The following is an 18273-nucleotide window of genomic DNA, read 5'->3' as shown; positions in this document are numbered from 1 at the left end:
AACTTCAAACTATGCATATATATATAGACAACTAACCACTAAAAAGCCCAAACAGAAAAAAACAGTGGTTATTCTTATTACTCAAGAAACATGCACAAAATATAATCCAACATACAATCAAACCCTTGGTAGGCACATTACAGCCTGCAATGGTGAGCATCAAACAGCATATCTCTATAGAAACATAAGAACTTTTACACAACACTTCCTTTACACACCTCGGAGCTTGTGTATCTCAATGCCACATCTGGAAACTAAACCATCTCCTTTTCTTTTTTAGCAAACACCTCTTCCCATTCCAATTTTTTCACAGTTATTAGTATTTGCCTCATACACGACATTTGAGACTGCAAATCTTTTACAGCTTGTGTAGCTCTACTGTGTTGTGTTGTTAAGATGCACAGGCAATAGAACATTTCCCCGTGTGTGTTATTTGCTTCAAGTATAATGTGCTAATGCAGAACCATTTCTTCTACTCCAGTGTAATTCAAAGAAAGAAATATCTTGGATACTTTTATAAACACGACAAAACAACCGTAGCTCAGTTTACACAGAAATGAATAAACAAAAGAAACACCTAAATAACCTAATCAAGTATACCGGTGTAACACTTCAAATCTACCACGTGTGTTGGCAAACCAAGCAAGGAACAATGACCAAAAGCAGTGTTGGAAAACTACCAAGTTCCAAACACAGCAGTTGTGCATCTTGAATATGGAAATAATTGTCCTAGGTAGAAAACATCCATGGGAACAAGACAACACACTCCGCTACTTTTAAGCACATCACGCCTGTATTAAGTACAGCCTCGAGGTTCACAAAATTCGCATCCATCTGTCATAGAAATCTGTAACAGCGTTATGAAAAGACTCATACTGTAGGCAAGCCATCATTTCAGCTAAAACATAACCTTTTTTACTCTGCACACACTGCCAGCATGTGCCAGTGATGGACACTCTGCTCGTGGGAAGCTTTTATGACAACTATCAGATTCATGTTTAAACATGACAATGAACAGCAAGTGCATCATCCCAAACGTGTGAAATAAAGGATTTGCGAAATATTGCAAGTCGGCTTTCCCACACTAAGGTGGGCAACACAAAATAGCCGACTTTCTGCTCCTCACACCATTGAACTGAGGGTAAGCTCCCAAAGAGTGCATTGCATGGTGGCATGAACAGCGGTGCTAGCTCTTTCCTTATTTGCACTTCTAGTATAACGTCCCCGTCAAATGTGGTTAAAACGAAATCTACGGGGAAGAGCACTTGCAGAATTTAACATATCCCCAATTGCAGGACTGGTGAGAGTATGTTATCTTTGCACATGGGCGTTTGATGCAAATAAGATAAAAAGGACGAGCAATTCCATACAACTATGCCGAGTTGCATAGAGGTTCTAGTACCAACTCCACGAACCCTCCACACAAGCAGGCACTTCAAGAAGTAAACATTAACGGCACTGTGCATGGCTGCTCATATTGTAATTATGGACAGGAAGAGAATAATGGAAGACAGCCGAATCATTCACTGAGGACGCATGTAGTCTTTTCCTGTGCAGTAGCGTAAGAGTCCCTCTTCCTCACCCATCTAGGTCTCATACTTAATACTGAAAATAATGTGCATATATACTTAATACCAAAGCACACAAGTGCAGAAAACGGTGCATATACACTCAAACCTCATTATAACAAAGTAGCATCTGCCACGAAAATAACTTCGTTATATCCGAAAATTCGTTATAAACGTTTATTTGTAACACTGTAGCTATGACAAGACTATTCTTCGTTTACTTCGTTATAACCAATAATTCGTTATGTCCGTGTTCGTTATAACGAGGTTTGAGTGTACAACCCTAGCAGGTAAACGTGCAGGCAGGTTGACAGGCCAGAAGAATTGCATCACTACTCACGAAACCCTTTATCAACTCTACAATTATTGAGAGTCTATGGCAAAGCAGGCACTAAATGGTGTCACGTTTTAACTGAGCATGTGTCAATGTGGGAATACAGTGGGTTTCATTGCAAAAATTGGTTAATAGCAACCATTACAAGATTCCTAGATAAAAAAAGTGCAACGAGATGGCGTCAATACACCAACAAAAAAAAAAGGCGGAGGAGGGTAGCCAAAATGTTACTTTACAAGAAAATTTACATAACAGAGGCTCTATACACATTTTTTAGGCGTTTTTTACGCATACAATTTTCTGAAACAGGTGGTAGCAACTATTATCGGGAAGCTGCGCCGATGGTGATGAATTAGAATTAGGTGACGTACAGGTGGGACAATGTATGCATCCTAACTGACAAAGCCTGTATTCTTAAGGAGCCCTACACATTTGACAGCACTCTAGCTGATAGTACCGCCCCTCAACAATGACCTGTAATGTTACCAGCCTTTAATGCCGCTTTTTTGTCTCACAACTGACAGTATGTCATTAACACACAAGTATAAACAGTGTTGCTCACAGAACTATCAGCCAACAGTCTGCCAACCAGCAGAGCTGCGTCCAATAGCACAATATCAATGGCTCATCACATGCTAGGGAAGCAATCTCAGCAACTTGCAGAGTCACCATTGGCCTTCACAGACTGCTGTCTCTGAGGAGTACAGATCAACAACAAAGATGAAAACAAGATAACGAACCCAGGACTCGTTTGCACTCAGGTTTTCGAAGCGGCACCCGACATTCAGAAAGCGAGAGGAAGGCAAGCAATTCTCCAGTGCCAATGACAGCCGGAAGTACGAGAAGGACGGCGCAAGGAAGACGAGAAGCTCCCCCACCCACTCGTTCTTCCTCTCCTCAGCCCCTGTCTGCACACTCAATGAGCGGAGCAAAAGGGGCTAGGAGCCACCCACGCTGCAGGAAGAGGCAGCTGAAGACACACCGTTCTCGGGCAGGTTCTCCCTGGAGCAGCTGCTGCTGGCCGCCTCGAGCAGACTTGCCGTTGAACCAGGGTGAACGTGGAACACACTCTCGTTCTCCGGACCCCGTGTTATAAACAAGTCCAGCCTAGTTGGGAGACACAAGAAGGCATAAGAATCAACAGTGCCGCCTAAGAGAAAAGCATCTGCTAGCCTAGCCACCAGGGACCCCAGGATTTCATCTTCATGTTCGATCTGTTAGCCTCCTGTTTACTGCTAAAACGCATAGGTTCCTTTAAGTTACCATTCTAAATGAACATGTACAAATGCTCTTAACTAGACGCCAAACCACCACCAGAAGAAAGAAGAGACAGAAGAATCCCTTCTCTTTCTTTGGTTTTTTCTGCAAGGATTAGATCTATTCAGGAAAAAAATCTGGGACACCTCAGTTTCGTTTTGGAACAATGGTTCTTTTATAAAGTTAAGATGTTCACTGACAAGGTCTGCAATAGCTGGGATGACACATCAAACACAAGGTATTGAATTACCCTGTTTCTTCAATGCCTATATCTTACCCTAGCCACATCCACTCCTCAACTTAATTCTGGTAGTTTCAGTACAGTCAACGTCCGATTTTTCGGACTCACTAGTGACCGCGAAATCGTCCAAAAAAACGAATTCATGCTTTTTTTATTCCACTCAAGCGGTAAATGGTCCCAGCCACGTCCGAAACAGATGCCTCCCCGGCATTTTGATGCGCGCCCAGGCTCTCGCAAACACATTCGGTACCTGCCGCGAACCCCGCTTAACTACGTGCCAACCGCTACTTGTAAGTTTGCATCTCGTGATGAGCGCCGCTGATACCAGCGAAAAGCACGGGATAGATTACGTACGGCTCTCTCGCATGGAGAGTTTGGAAACGCGGAACACAGACTGTGGGGGAAGAGCGGACCGCTCGTCCGGCTTTCCCCAATGCGTGTGTGCATGTAAACGTCGTCCCCGAATCTCCGCCAATACGCAGCATTTGCTGCCATGTGAAGCCGATCGTTTCTAGTTGTGTGCAGCACATCGCCAACTACGCTGACGCCGTCACTGTGCTGTTGCTGTATCGTACGCACGCATTTGTCATGAAAGGGTGGTTTCGTTCATGAAGACAACACGCGTCTGTGCAGCGTACTTAGTGGTTTCGCACAAAGAGGCAGCATGAATGGCGGCACGTTTGGGTTCTCACCTATTAAATTCGTGCAGTATGCATGCAACTGCGCTAGGCCACATGCACTATCGAGCAGCTGACTGAAGATGCTTATCGTAAGGGTTGCCAGCGATTGGTACTGGCGTGTTTGCCACTTGCCGCCATCAAGCCTCCGTGCATTTCCGTTGCTTATCCGTAAAGACATCGCCGCACGGCGTCGTGATAGCGGCCCCTTTGAATTTCTGGTCTGTTTCACCCCATAACACTTTGGCATTGCGGCAAGCTGACTGAGGGGTAAATCATCAAATTAAAATACTAGGCCTTTTTTGCTATAACGCGTAAACATAGGCGTGCTCTCGAGGGAGGTCGGGGGGGGGGGGGGGGGGCGCAAAGTCTGCCCCATACTATTATTCAGTCGTACCTGTCCCGTCATTGTTTAAAGGGACGCTAAAGGCAAATAACAATTTATGTCAGAGTGAAAGCTCAATGTATGACGTCTAAAACAGCAGTGCCCTACTTACCGAGAAATTAAGCTATATGTATCACACGATGAGCGCCACGAGCGGGACATTTTGTAAATGATCCCGATGACGTGAGAGAGTCCGACTACAATTATTCACTCGTAATCAAACTAGCAGCCATATACCTGTCATATAAATGGCGTATATCAAAAGGCTCTAAGCAAGCTGCACCTTTTGAGAAGAAAACTAAAAAACACACCTCCCAGCGTTAAATTAAATGCATATAAAACTCTTATTAGGCCAGCTTTACAGTATGCGGACATGGTATGGGCCCAACACCATAAATATTTAACCGATAAATTGGAACGCATACAAAACCTAGCATTGAGGTTTATATATTCCCAGTATTCGCGAAAAACGTCCATTACGAACTTACATGTCAGGGCTAATATCCGACCACTTGTACAACACAGAATCGTTTCAAGGCTAAAATTTTTATACCTCCTTTATCAGGGCTCTTATCGAACACCCCAAGCGACATACATTCGTGCACCATTCAGGAATTCAATTCGAATGAGTCATAATAAAACAATACGTCAACAACCCTGTCATAATAACACTTATAAATATTCTTTATTTCCACACACCATTTCCCATTGGCATACATGATGTTGTAAACTGCTCATCTGTCAATGAATTCATTAGCAGCATTCAGAATTTAGAATTCAAATGGTAAAAATAATTGGTGTCATTAGTATTTCATATACTACCCCTTTAGCCTGCACAGTTAGTATAATGCTGTTTGCTGTTTATATGAACACCTTGTTTACTGCATAATGTTTGTATTCCTTGTGATTTTGTATGTGCTCATACTCTTTGCTCTGTACAGACGATCTCATTTTTATGTTCCAACTTTTGTGAACTGTACTTAAGTTCAACCCCTTCCTGCATGAGCCCGAGAAGGGCCTGCAGTATTGTGAAATAAATAATAATAAAAAAGAACTTTTCGTGCATCAAGAGACATAATAAAATGCTGCTTGTTCGTTTCCGTTTGATTCATGGAAAAAAGAACCTCTTTGGCGTTGCCATGGGGAACGGCGCACGTGGTTCAAAGGTTCAGTTTTCGCCGAACTGCGCTTCGCCCGGCGCCCTGCTTCGCTCACGCGGTCGCATCTCAGTGGTAGTTTCGGTATCGCATACTGCCGCGTGTGTTTTGCGTGCTCGTGAAAGTCGCTCTGACAGAAAGTTTGACAAAATGCCGGATGCCTGAATGGTGCACGCCGCCGCGCAGTAAAGGCAGGCAACATTGGGCACGGCAACAGTGACGTGAGAAAGACCGCTTTCAGGTGGGTGATTTGAAGTGCACAAACACGATGCGGACCACTAAACGTGATTTTATTTCAAAATAAGCACTTCCTTGGCACAAAAGTAGCACTATGAGGTTTCTGGACTGCTATTTCAACAATCAACGTCGACTTAATATTTGCCTTTAGTGTCGCTTTAAAGGGACACTAAAGGACACGTCACTAAGGGACACGTCACTGCCGTGCCCAATCTAGCTGCGCACACCTATGCACGTAAAGGTACAGCTTTCTTTCACTACAGCTTAATTCCCATCCTGCAACCTGTAAAAAAAAAGCATCCCACGATTAAAAGCTGTAATCTTTCTTGTAAAGCATATTTATGCTCGCCGGTGATTTTTTTTAAAACACAATCAAGGTGGAGCAATTGGACTCCTGCTTCATGGTCAATGAACTTCAACAAATCGTCGACACAAATAAATAACGGTAGATGATCGGGAATTCTTTTTTTATTTTTGCCTTTTGAAGCGCAGCGTAATGAACATTTGCCCCACGTCAAACGTAATCCGTACTATTTCAGAAAGTTCGTGCTCTTAGTACCTTTTGAAATGAAAAGCAGATCTCACTTTCGTACTTCATTTCGGCTCCTTGGAAGGGCTTCAGATTGCTTCACAAGGGCTTCACATATAACAGCCCAAAGCTGCCTTGATACAAGGGTGTCGCTTAATTTATGGTGCGAATGATCTAATGATGCTGAAGCCTAAACGCTGATAACATATTTTTTTAAGACCACTTCAGGGTCCCTTTAACTGTCAAGTAATTCAAATATATGATGTTTGAAAAATAAATCTTAGTGGGGGGGGGGACACTTGCAATGGGTGTCCCCCCTAGCCTGAACACAGGGGGGTCAGGACCCCCCTGACCCCCCCATGATTCACGCCACTGCCGCTGTTAGTGCTGCCGAATGATCTACGCAAAGTGCAGCCTTCATCAATGCACCGTGCTTTGCACTTCTGCATCAGGGCAAAACCATTCATTCATCTATGGCAAAACACAGAATTTCCCTGCACTGTCAACTGCTGGTGTTATCGTTTTCACCTGCCAGCGCTATTTTTTATAGTCAACTTGAGTGTGCGCGTGATCTATTCCACGTTGCTGCATGGTCATTGTCGCTGTCATTTTCGTGTGGCTATAATGTGGCATCGGTTTAGGTGGCTTCCCTGGAACCTTCTGAAGCGGAGTGTCTTCGTGCGTAACAACGCATAGTGCGTCGCTTCCTCGAGGGAGCTCACAATCAAAGTCCATCCATTCGGAGCGACTCATCGTTTTGGATGCATTTTGACCTCTCATTTGTCAACATAGAGTCTAAACTGTGCGACACCGAATCCGTCAGAAAGTGCAGAGCCCACTTAAGGCAAGAAGGCTACCATGTGCTGCAGCATTCCGGTAAAGCAAAATGTAAGCCGCGTTTTGAATGGAAGCAGACAAAACCAGCCTGAAACGTCAGTTTGGTACAGCAAAATGTAAGCCGCATTTTGACTGGAAGCGGACAAAACCAGCCTGAAACGTCAGTCCGGCACAGCAAAATGGAAGCCGTGTTTTGACTGGAAGCAGACAAAACCAGCCTGAAACGTCAGTCCGGCACTGCAAAACGAAAGCCGTGTTTTGACTGGAAGCAGACAAAACCAGCCTGATACGTCAGTCCGGCACAGCAAAATGGAAGCCGTGTTTTGACTGGAAGCAGACAAAACCAGCCTGAAACGTCAGTCCGGCACAGCAAAATGGAAGCCGTGTTTTGACTGGAAGCAGACAAAACCAGCCTGAAACGTCAGTCCAGTACAGCAAAATGGAAGCTGCATTTTGACTGGAAGCAGACAAAACCAGCCTGAAACGTCAGTCCGGTACAGCAAAATGTAAGCCGCATTTTGACTGGAAGCAGACAAAACCAGCCTGAAACGTCAGTCCGGCACAGCAAAATGTAAGCTGCCTTTTGACTGGAAGCAGACAAAACCAGCCTGAAACGTCAGTCCGGTACAGCAAAATGGAAGCCGCGTTTTGACCGGAAGCAGACAAAACCAACCTGACACGTCAATGGGTGAGTGAAATATGAAAGATATGCCAAGTTCTGTTGTCTTCTTACTTCTCACCTTCTCATTGTTCCTTGAAGTTGAGTTTCTTCATGTCATTGCGTTGACTCTCAATTTTCTTCACTGTATCATCAGCTCTTTGGCCAGGCATTAAAATAACTATACTAACTTCATTCCAGAGTCATGAACACTTGATGCTTTGCTATGCAAACACAAATATGTTTAAAACGCAGTTTTTTCCTCTATTCCACTGACAACTGGTATTCCTTACCTCGTCCTGTCTGTTTAGTCGCATCCAAAAGCTTTTTATCTGCCACCCGAGACATATCACACATTCTATTCGCGTGTAAATTGTATGTGTTCCCTAACATATTTCTTTTTATTTACTGCTGTGTATTTTTTGTTGCGCACAATAAATGACCCGTGATTATGCGATGACCCGCATTTTTACGTCGAATCATTTGTCCCGGAAACTCCCGTAAAAATACAGTTGATTCCTGATATATCAAACTCAAAGGGGATTGCAAAATAGTTCGATATATCAATAATTCGAAATGCATAATACGCGTATTTAAGGCTGATATTAATGCATTGCAGGTTTTAGGAAATTGTAACATACAGTCGAGCCCGACTATATCGAACCCGTTTATATCAAATTATCCCGTATATCGAACAATTTCTAAACACGGTAAATTTACATTGAGAATATATAGCAAAAGTTACTGTTACATTGAACGAAAATAGCAACGACAACCGATATATCAAACTCCATGTGCCTCAAAAGTGCCCCAGCAAGTTGGCTTTCCCTCGCGGTGGCGGGGAAAACTGCCGGCGCCACCCTAGAAAAAGTGGTTTAGACCCAGTTGTGCACGGGCGAACACCCCCCTGCAAGAAATGATCCTGGCCCGCTCGCAGCGCTTACAGCCAATCAGAGGCCGTCGTGCTTTCTCCGAGGTACAGAGGCGGTAGAAGTGAGCGCCATTTTTTCTTTCTTTATGCTTGTGTGCCTGCTGCTGCCTGTTTTCCTCGAGTCCTCATTCAGCGTGGTCCGTGCTGGTGGTGTTGCCTGTTGGTGCTCTGTGAACCTTCGTGTCGGCAGGGAGCTTAAGATCGACTTGCTCGGAGCTCTTTCTATGTTGAGTAGATCGTGGGCAGATGTCATGAAGGAGACGATCCAGAACTGCTTTAGGCGTGCCGGCTTCCGCATGCCTGGTGATGACACCCCAAATTCCGATGACAGCACTGAAAACACCGCAGGTGTTTCCGCCGAAGTTTGGAGCGAGCTGGCAGAGTTCCCGGGAGCTATCGACGGATCGACATTCGACGAGTTCGTCAGTGCGGACGATGATGTCGCCATCATGGGTGAGCTACAAGATGAGGACTACGTTGCAAACGTCGTGCCGACCACGAGCCAAAGCGACAACAATAAGGAAATTGACGATGGCCCATTGCCTACATCCTCCGAAGTGATTAGTGCACTTGCGTTGGTCCGACGCTATTGCGTGAATGTGGAAGGTTGCAGCCTCAGCTGCTCCGACTTGTTGGACAACGTGGAGGCGTGTGTGCTGTCGCAGGCAGCGAAGTCGTTGACACAGAAGAAAATCCAGGACTATTTTGTTCCGAAGTAGGGCACGCAAGTAAGCCACCATATTAATAAAGTACTTTTCTTATTGTTATGTGCCTTTGTGTCAAAATCCTATAGCGGGCCTATATCGAATTATGCCATATATCAAACTAATAAACGTTTTTTGGCGAGTTCGATATACCCGGGTTCGACTGTACTGTAACATGCCGATCAGCTCACAATATTGCGACACTGGTGGAGGTGCTGGACTTCTACATCTGATGCTCGGGACTCCTCCACGACCCCGGTACTTCAAGTCCGACACCGGAACCTGTTCCTGCAGTGGATACTCCTGTCCACCGCTACAGTCGCCGACAGCGAGGCCTCAGTCCCGAGGCAATCCCCCTGGAACCTCTCCAGCCAAGGACTCCTTCTGCAGAAATGGCAACTGGCGGCGCTTCACAGGTGACCGTTGAGCAGCCTCGGATTCCGGAGACGTTCCACGGCGAGGTTTATGAAGACGTCGAGGATTGGTTAGACCAGTATGAGCGAGTCGCCAAGGCAAACCATTGGACCGTCGAACAGAAGCTCGCGCGCTTCTACTTTGCTCTAGCGGACAGCGCTTGCACGTGGTATGAGAACCGCGAGGCCACATTGTCTTCTTGGGATGCATTTCGGCAGCAGCTTCGCAGCACCTTCGCAAACAACGACCGCCGTGATTCGGCTCAGCAACTCATCGAGTCTCGTATACAGAAACCGAATGAGAGTGTCGCCATGTTTGCGGAGGACATGACCCGCCTATTTCGACGAGCTGACCCTCAGATGCCTGAAGCCAAGAAACTACGACATTTGATGCGAGGCGTCAAAGAACAACTGTTTGCCGGCCTTCTTCGCAACCCGCCGACAACCGTTGCGGAATTTGTCCAAGAGGCTACAACTATCGAGCGAGCACTACAGCAACGGTGCCGCTATTACGACCGACCAAACAACGCCTCGATAAGCGTCTCTGCTCTGACGGCCGGCAGTGGGGGTTCTCTACGTGAGCTCATTCGCGAGGTTGTTCGTGAAGAAATCCGCAACATCCTTGTGGCTCCGCAAGAACCTGCAATGGCTTCGGTTGCAGAAGTCGTACGACATGAGATCAGGCAAGCATTTTCTTTGCCCGAATCGCTACCAGACCAGTGATCGGTTAACTATGCGTCGGCCGTCCGTCGTCCAACGCCAGTGTCGCACAACTCGTCTCCTCTGGTTCATCCTTGCAACGAGCCGGTGATCCCATCCTACATTCCACCGCCGCACGACCCGGTGATTCCAGCGTACATTCCACCGCCGCCGCCACCGACTCCACAGCTTAATGCGCACACGGAAACATCGCCGTTCTACCCTCCGCCAACGTCTGCAGCCTGGTCGCAAAGGATGGCCACCAGTCGACCATTTGTTCGTAAGACGGACTTGTGGCGCACCGTCGACTGCCGTCCACTTTGTTTCCATTGCGGAGAAGCCCGCCATGTTTACCGCATTTGCCCTTACCGTGAGCAGAGATCTCAGACTTTTGCGCCGCCCTTTCCACGTCCTCGTTTTGACAGCCACCGCGACAGCAACATGCACCCGCAAGCAGAGCCATTCGGTCCCTATCGTCGACCCCGCTCTCCGTCACCTGCGCCGAGCTCTTCGCCGCACCGTCGTAGTTACGCCGACGCTGCCCGGGGCAGATCCCCCAGCCCTCGTCGGGGAAACTAACAGCAGCGACCTTTGGGGGGAAGGTTGCCGCCCGTCGAGACGCTACAACACCCCCAACCGTACGATACGACGATACGACGGACGATGCGACGTTGCCGACCCCGAAGGAAATCGTAAGCGCCGACCTAGCTGTTTACATAGACAGACGCCCAGTGACAGCGCTGGTGGATACTGGTGCGGATTTCTCAATTATAAGCCGGAAGCTCGCCGACTGCCTCAAAAAAGTTAAGACTTCATGGACGGGGCCCAACATCAAAACCGCGGGTGGTCAACTGATGACGCCGACCGGCAAATGTACCGCCAGAATTAACATCGGTAATTCGGCTTTCGTTGCCACGTTCGTCATTTTGTCGGAGTGCTGCAAAGACCTGATCTTAGGAATGGATTTCCTGTCTGAATACGGCGCCGTTATAGACATTCCGGACAGGTCGGTTACATTTTGGATGGCCCCAGATCAAGTTTCGGATATACGCCGTGCAGATCAGCCACGTAAACATCTGCGCGTCTTCGACGACGACGTGACCATCCCTCCACGGTCAAGCGCTCTCGTAGCTGTAACATGCGACCTACTAGGCAAGTCCGACAACATCGCCGAGCAAATCTCAACATTGATATTCAGCCATGGCCTATCCATTGCAAGAGGCGTCATAAGCGTAAATTGCGGACACACGCATGTTCTAGTAACAAACTTCAGCCCTGAGCGACGACATCTTGCGAGAGGTATGGCAGTCGCGTACGTGGAGGAGCTCACCGAGATCGCAAGCTGCTTGACTGTGGAGCAAGACGATCACACCGGCCTGCTGCCCGCACCTCTATCCGTCGATGTTGGCCCAAGTTTGCTACCTACGCAGAAGGAAAGCCTCCTGGACCTTATTAATCAGTTTCAGGATTGTTTCTCTTCGACGTCCAGAGTTCGTCAAACGCCTTTGACGAAACATCGCATCATTACGGATGAAACGGCCAGACCCATACGGCAAAACCCGCACCGAGTAGCTCCGCAGGAACGTGAAGCCATAGAAAGTCAGGTGCGAAAGATGCTTCAGGATGACGTTATTCAGCCGTCGAAGAGTCCTTGGGCATCGCCGGTGGTATTGGTGAAGAAAAAGGACGGCACCTTACGTTTCTGCGTGGACTATCGCAAGCTCAATCAGGTTACGAAAAAAGACGTTTACCCGCTACCTTGTATAGACGATTCCTTCGATCGACTACGGCATGCACGTTATTTCTCGTCGATGGATTTAAGGAGCGGGTATTGGCAGATAGAGGTCGACGAACGAGATCGAGAAAAAACAGCATTCGTGACACCCGATGGCCTTTATGAATTTAAGGTACTTCCTTTCGGCTTATGCTCCGCACCAGCAACATTTCAGCGGCTCATGGACACCGTACTATCAGGCCTCAAGTGGCAAACGTGCCTGGTATATTTGGACGATGTGATTGTATTTCCTGCCACATTTGACGAGCACTTGAAGCGACTACACGCGGTATTCCAAGCGATACGATCTCCTGGACTAACGCTTAAACCAGAAAAATGTCACTTTGGCTTCGAAGAGCTTCTGTTTCTGGGGCATCTTGTCAGCAGTGAAGGTGTGCGGCCTGACCCCGACAAAATAGCTGCCGTTATAAGTTTTCCCGCACCATCTGACAAAAAAGGAGTCAGACGATTTTTAGGACTATGCGCCTATTACCGACGCTTCATTCAGAACTTTTCACGCATTGCCTCGCCGTTGACACGTCTCACCAGAGAAGACGTCACATTCGTCTGGGGTGAAGAGCAGCAGGAAGCGTTCAACGAGCTGCGGCAACGCCTCCAAAAGCCGCCAGTCCTCGGACACTTTGACAATGATGCTCCGACAGCGGTCCACACCGACGCCAGCAATGTCGGCTTAGGAGCCGTGCTCGTGCAGTGGCAAGATGGCGCCGAACGAGTAATTGCTTATGCGAGCAGGACCCTCTCCCGCACGGAAGAGAATTATTCCACCACTGAAAAAGAGTGTCTTGCGGTGGTGTGGGCTGTTATAAAGTTTCGCCCATACTTGTACGGCCGCCCGTTTAAAGTTGTCAGCGACCATCATTCCCTCTGCTGGTTGACGAACTTAAAAGACCCATCAGGACGATTGGCGCGCTGGAGCCTTAAGCTTCAAGAATTCGATATGGCTATTGTGTACAAATCAGGGAAGCGACATACGGATGCCGACTACCTTTCTCGCGCGCCACTTGAACATGCAAATGCTGAAGATGACGACGACGCGGCCTTTGTCGGGGTTGTCAACACGACTACAATCGCACAGCAGCAACGCGACGACCCGGAACTGCAATGCATTATTGGTTTCTTGGAGGGACGCACATCCGCTGTGCCAAAGCTCTTCGCAAGAGGAGTAGCATCATTTTGCTTGAGAAACGACGTTCTATATAAGGTGAACTTTTCGCCGAACGGAAACACCTACTTACTCGTCGTTCCAACACCACTGAGGAGAGAAGTACTACAGGCGTGCCATGATGAAGCAACATCCGGTCATCTGGGTTACACACGAACGCTATGCCGAGTGAGACAAAAGTACTACTGGCCAAGACTAACGGCAAGCGTTCAACAGTACGTTCGGACTTGCCTTGAATGCCAGCGTAGGAAAGTGCCAGCCGTCAAACCAGCAGGGCTCCGCCATCCGATTGATGTACCGGAAACTCCATTCGCTCAAGTCGGAATGGATCTCCTAGGCCCATTTCCAACTTCGGCTGCAGGACGCAGATGGATAATTGTAGCCACGGACTACCTCACTCGCTACGCCGAAACCAAGGCTCTGGAGAGGGGCACGGCAAGTGAAGCAGCCCGGTTTTTTATAGAGAATGTAGTGCTGAGGCATGGCGCTCCATCTGTAGTAATAACTGACAGGGGAACAGCATTCACAGCCGAGCTGTTACAGTGTTGAAGCTTAGTGGCACATCTCACCGGCGTACAACGGCATACCATCCACAAACGAATGGTCTGACGGAGCGGCTAAACAAGACACTTGCCGATATGCTCTGCATGTACGTTGATGTGGAGCATAAGAACTGGGATGAGATCTTGCCTTATGTCACTTTCGCATATAATACGGCCCAGCAAGAGACAACACGCATGACCACCGTTCCGTCTTCTCCATGGCCGTGAAGTCACAACCATGCTCGACGCTATGCTGCCGCATGAAAACGATGGCGTCGAAACAGATGCAGACTACATAACTCAGCTTGCTGAAGAAGCCCGACAACTTGCGCGCACGCGTATTCGTCGCCAGCAGGACTATGACACAAGGCGCTACAATCTACGTCACCGACCAGTCTACTACGAGCCGGGAGAGAGAGTTTGGGTCTGGACCCCAGTTCGCCGTCGTGGCCTCTCAGAGAAGCTATTACGGCGGTACTTTGGGCCGTATAAAGTCCTCCGACGTCTCACTGATGTTAACTATGAGGTTGTTCCCGACAGTCCACATTGCTCAAGGCGTCAAAAGCATGCACCAGAGGTTGTTCACGTGGTTCGGATGAAGCCCTATTTGTGCGAATGAACTCATGGGCTGCCAGTGAGTACAAACCGTGCTGCCGTGACGATGAAGCATCGGGACGATGCTTCCTTGGAAGGGAGGCGGTCACGATCAATAGCCGACAGGACGACAGAGGACAAAGAAGCGAGCAGCACGAGCTGCAGCTGTGGGCTTTCTGAGGAAGACGACGTTGAGGCGTCTGCTCTTTTTGTTATCTGAATACAGACTTGTCTTTCCTCGTCGCAACGTGGTCCTGTATCTCGTTATTTCCGCGTTGCGACAATATGCTACAGAACAAGGTGGCAAGTTCTTCTTTTTCAAATTACCGCACTTTATTTTGCATGAAAATAGTCCGTAAACTCGTCTTGCTTCTTGTGTGCTGTCAAGTTCATGAAGGCATTCCCAATATCATTGAAGCTTTTCAAGTAGGCAAATTCAGCGCCTTCCATTGTGCCTTAACAGCGGTGAATGACACTGAACAACGATGCAAGCTCTGGAGCGCGGTAAAAGGATGTTTACAGCATCTTCATCACTGCTCAGCTCCACTTCCACAATAGAGGCAACGTCAGCCATGATCTCGGCATTGTTGGGTATCGGGTGTCTCAACTTGCGGCTGCATCTGCGCAGAGCTGATAGACGAAGCGATCAAGGCGATGGTGAGTCAAGGCAAATTTATATACATATTAACAGAGGCGTTACATATTCGGCACTGGGGCCGACAGCTTATTGGGCTCGCACTGAGGTGCGACGACGACCCGGGATTTCTTCGTTCGCTGTTCTCTGTCTCCCTGAGCAGCTTGGCTCTTTTATAGCCCTGGGATCCCTTGCATCAGCCAGTAGTTCGAAGCCTCCAATCAGGAACCGCCGTTGGCCACTGGCTGGAATCGGATCCGTGGATGAGAGGGCTTGCCACACGTTGCGTGAGGAATTGCTGTCGGTTACGTCAGGCGTATTGAGGGAGTTGCCGGGGGTCACATGAGACTCCCGCCTTGGTTGGCACCCGTTGCATCAGGCACCTTGCTGGTGTTGACGCGGGTTGCATGATGCAGTCTATCGATGTTGACGCCACTTGCGTCAGACGTTCTACCAGCTTGAACGCCTTGCCGAAGCAAGCAAGTTTGGTTTGGGAGCCCTGGAATAACAGCATCAATGCAGTCAGAAACAGCTACGTCGTCATCTGCATTGATGAGGTTGCCTGCTGTAGCCCTGGCTGAGATAGCGCCCGGAAATGCTAATAAGTCGCAAAATTCGCACCCAAAGTCCTCACCTGGCACCAAATCTCGTAAGGAAACTGCTCACGACAGTGCTTGCTTGACGTTGTTCCAAGCACCAACTATCATTTTTATCGCTATGAGCGAATCAATATTTAGTTAGACTCCCTAATCAGGATTTATCAGGAACCAAGTGAGAAGTACAGAAATCCACAATGCCGCAAGGGACAACGCTGCACACAAACAATCAAGGAACAAGACCCTACCGTCAACATCTTGGCGATGGCACTTGTGGCTTTGTAGCAGGCAGCTGTTGCTTTGGTGCAGAAAGCAAGAAAAAGCATAGCCTTCAAGATTTATGTTTGTTAACCATAAATATGTCACTTGGTTGCTGATCTCGTAGGCTAGGCTTTTGAGGCCCGCATGCCATCGTGCGTGAACAAACACAGAAGGAAATACGAACATTGCGACAAGGCCACCGAGTCACTTCATCTCATTTTGGTGCCCTCAGCAATAGGCCTCCTCGAAAAACATTATGCCTGCGCATTACAACCTACAGGTCGCGCATGCAAACAAGCAGGTGCACTCACAAGTGCTGTGCAACAAACCAAAGTAATGCAATGCAATGGCACTGCCTTTTTAGCACCTGCGCGCTAAAGAGGGATCAGAACTTGTTAGAATGCGGCCGAAAGGTGATCAATGTTTGTGAGGAAAGATGCTCGGGCTTTGGCGCGGCGTAGCATTCAATATATTGGATGTTTCAATGCGTGGTTATTCGATGTACATGTGCACCAGCCCCATTCTTTTGCATGGGATGTTCAAGGGGATTTTCCAACTGTTCGATATAGCCAATAATTTGATATATCAGAGATTGACTGTAATGTATTGAAAACCTTGGTTAATGTGGGTTTAAAATAAAAATTTACTATCCGAGTGTAACCAGCTTTTTAACACAAAACTGACGTGCTCCTGTGTTGACGATTAGGAAAAAAAGTGACTGAAACAGGTGTAATTTGCCTCCTTAGAATGGAAAATTTATACTCCCTGCAGTTCATTTTCTTCTGTGATCCACTTTTTTTGGCTTCAAGATTGCTTCTGGATATGCCTCGACCGCTTGCATGTTCCAGGGCCGTTACCTACACAAGCTACACGGGGTAGCTTGAGCTGGTCGGCAAGCTCGTCTTTGAGGTGCGGATATTTTCCCCGTTTTCTGCCCGTGGAAACTCTTGCTGGTTGACATGCAGCTGAAGATCCCCTCCCTTTGTTTGCGCTACTCACAGGCCTCGAGCAAGCAAAATGGATATGACGCCACTATCTTCAGCATGCAAAGTAACTCTCCTTTGAGTCCATAATTAAGGCTGCACATCACCAGTTGCACTTCGTTAGAAACAAATACCATGCACACAAGTCGCCCACGAAATAATCCTACGCGAACATGCTGCAAAATGTGCTCTGTCGCCAAGTATATTCTCACGACAACCATTTTCTATCCAGAATGCCATCTCTAATAAACAGAGGCAAAGACTTTCCCGGTGCTACTGCATGTTACTCAGCCACCGATCGGAGCAGTGGGAGTTATTTTTATTTCTTTGAATACATCATCTGTGCCTCACTGAAACAAACTAGAAAATCCTAGTCCACCCAGTAGCCTGCAACCACTTTCCATTCCACGGGACAAATTAGCAGATACAATCACGTCTTTACATTTAACGTGATTAATGTTATGAGGGTGCAAGACAGATAGCAATGCACCTCTTTCTCAGCACAGTCGCCGACCGTTTACTCAAACATGTTCGTTTATTTGGACACCTTCACGGGACGGCCACTCGTCCCGTTGAAGTAATGTAATCTTGTTACCGAAAATTCAGACGCTCCACAGTGCACAGTTCAATTTTTCGGACTCCGGCAGGCTGATCGAGTGCAACGTTGACCGCCATGACAACAATGTTTACAGTATTTTGCTAGGTTGCCAGCACTGAAAGGTTGCACTGGCTATAGCTGAAGGTCGTGCCAGTGTCAAAGTCCTGACTTGCTGCAATGCTTCCGATGTCACCTGTTCCATCTGTGCTGTTCAGACTAATGAAAAAATGCGGCAACTACAAGATACTGACAATGGCAAAAAAAGCAGCGATTATTCGCCAGGTGGAAGGCGACGAACCTCAATCTGAAGTTGCTCGGGAGTTTTGGCCGAGTTGAGTGATGAGATCATCCATCTGGTACTCAAACCCGCACAGGTAGAGAGTGACTGCGATGATGACACGCCGGCCACACCACAGCCATCAAATGTGGATTTAGCGCAAGCCGTAACAGTGCCTACAGGGACGGCCAAACACTGGCTGAA

At 47.7% G+C, this 18273-nt stretch overlaps 1 protein-coding gene across 4 annotated transcripts in view; it reads right to left on the bottom strand.

Moving 5' to 3' along the window:
* Positions 1-506: 506 nt before the first annotated feature.
* LOC119389923 (glycerophosphocholine phosphodiesterase GPCPD1) overlaps positions 507-18273 on the bottom strand; it is a 151905-nt gene continuing 134138 nt past the window's right edge. For 3 of the 4 annotated variants that reach the window (XR_007415497.1, XR_007415499.1, XR_007415500.1), the window contains exons 15-16: positions 1865-3009; positions 507-1677 (exon numbers count right to left, since the gene is read on the bottom strand). Coding sequence is in view for 1 of the 4 variants with exons in the window: in XM_037657359.2 (XP_037513287.1) it covers positions 2841-3009 (169 nt within the window). In the remaining 3 variants the exon portion in view is untranslated. Of the gene's footprint in view, positions 1678-1850; positions 3010-18273 lie in introns of those variants that run through there. The other variant, XM_037657359.2, reaches the window with a different exon arrangement.

This window comes from Rhipicephalus sanguineus, chromosome 1, assembly GCF_013339695.2.
Source record: "Rhipicephalus sanguineus isolate Rsan-2018 chromosome 1, BIME_Rsan_1.4, whole genome shotgun sequence".
NCBI lineage: Eukaryota > Metazoa > Arthropoda > Arachnida > Ixodida > Ixodidae > Rhipicephalus > Rhipicephalus sanguineus.
This window is presented reverse-complemented; position numbering and strand designations above follow the sequence as displayed.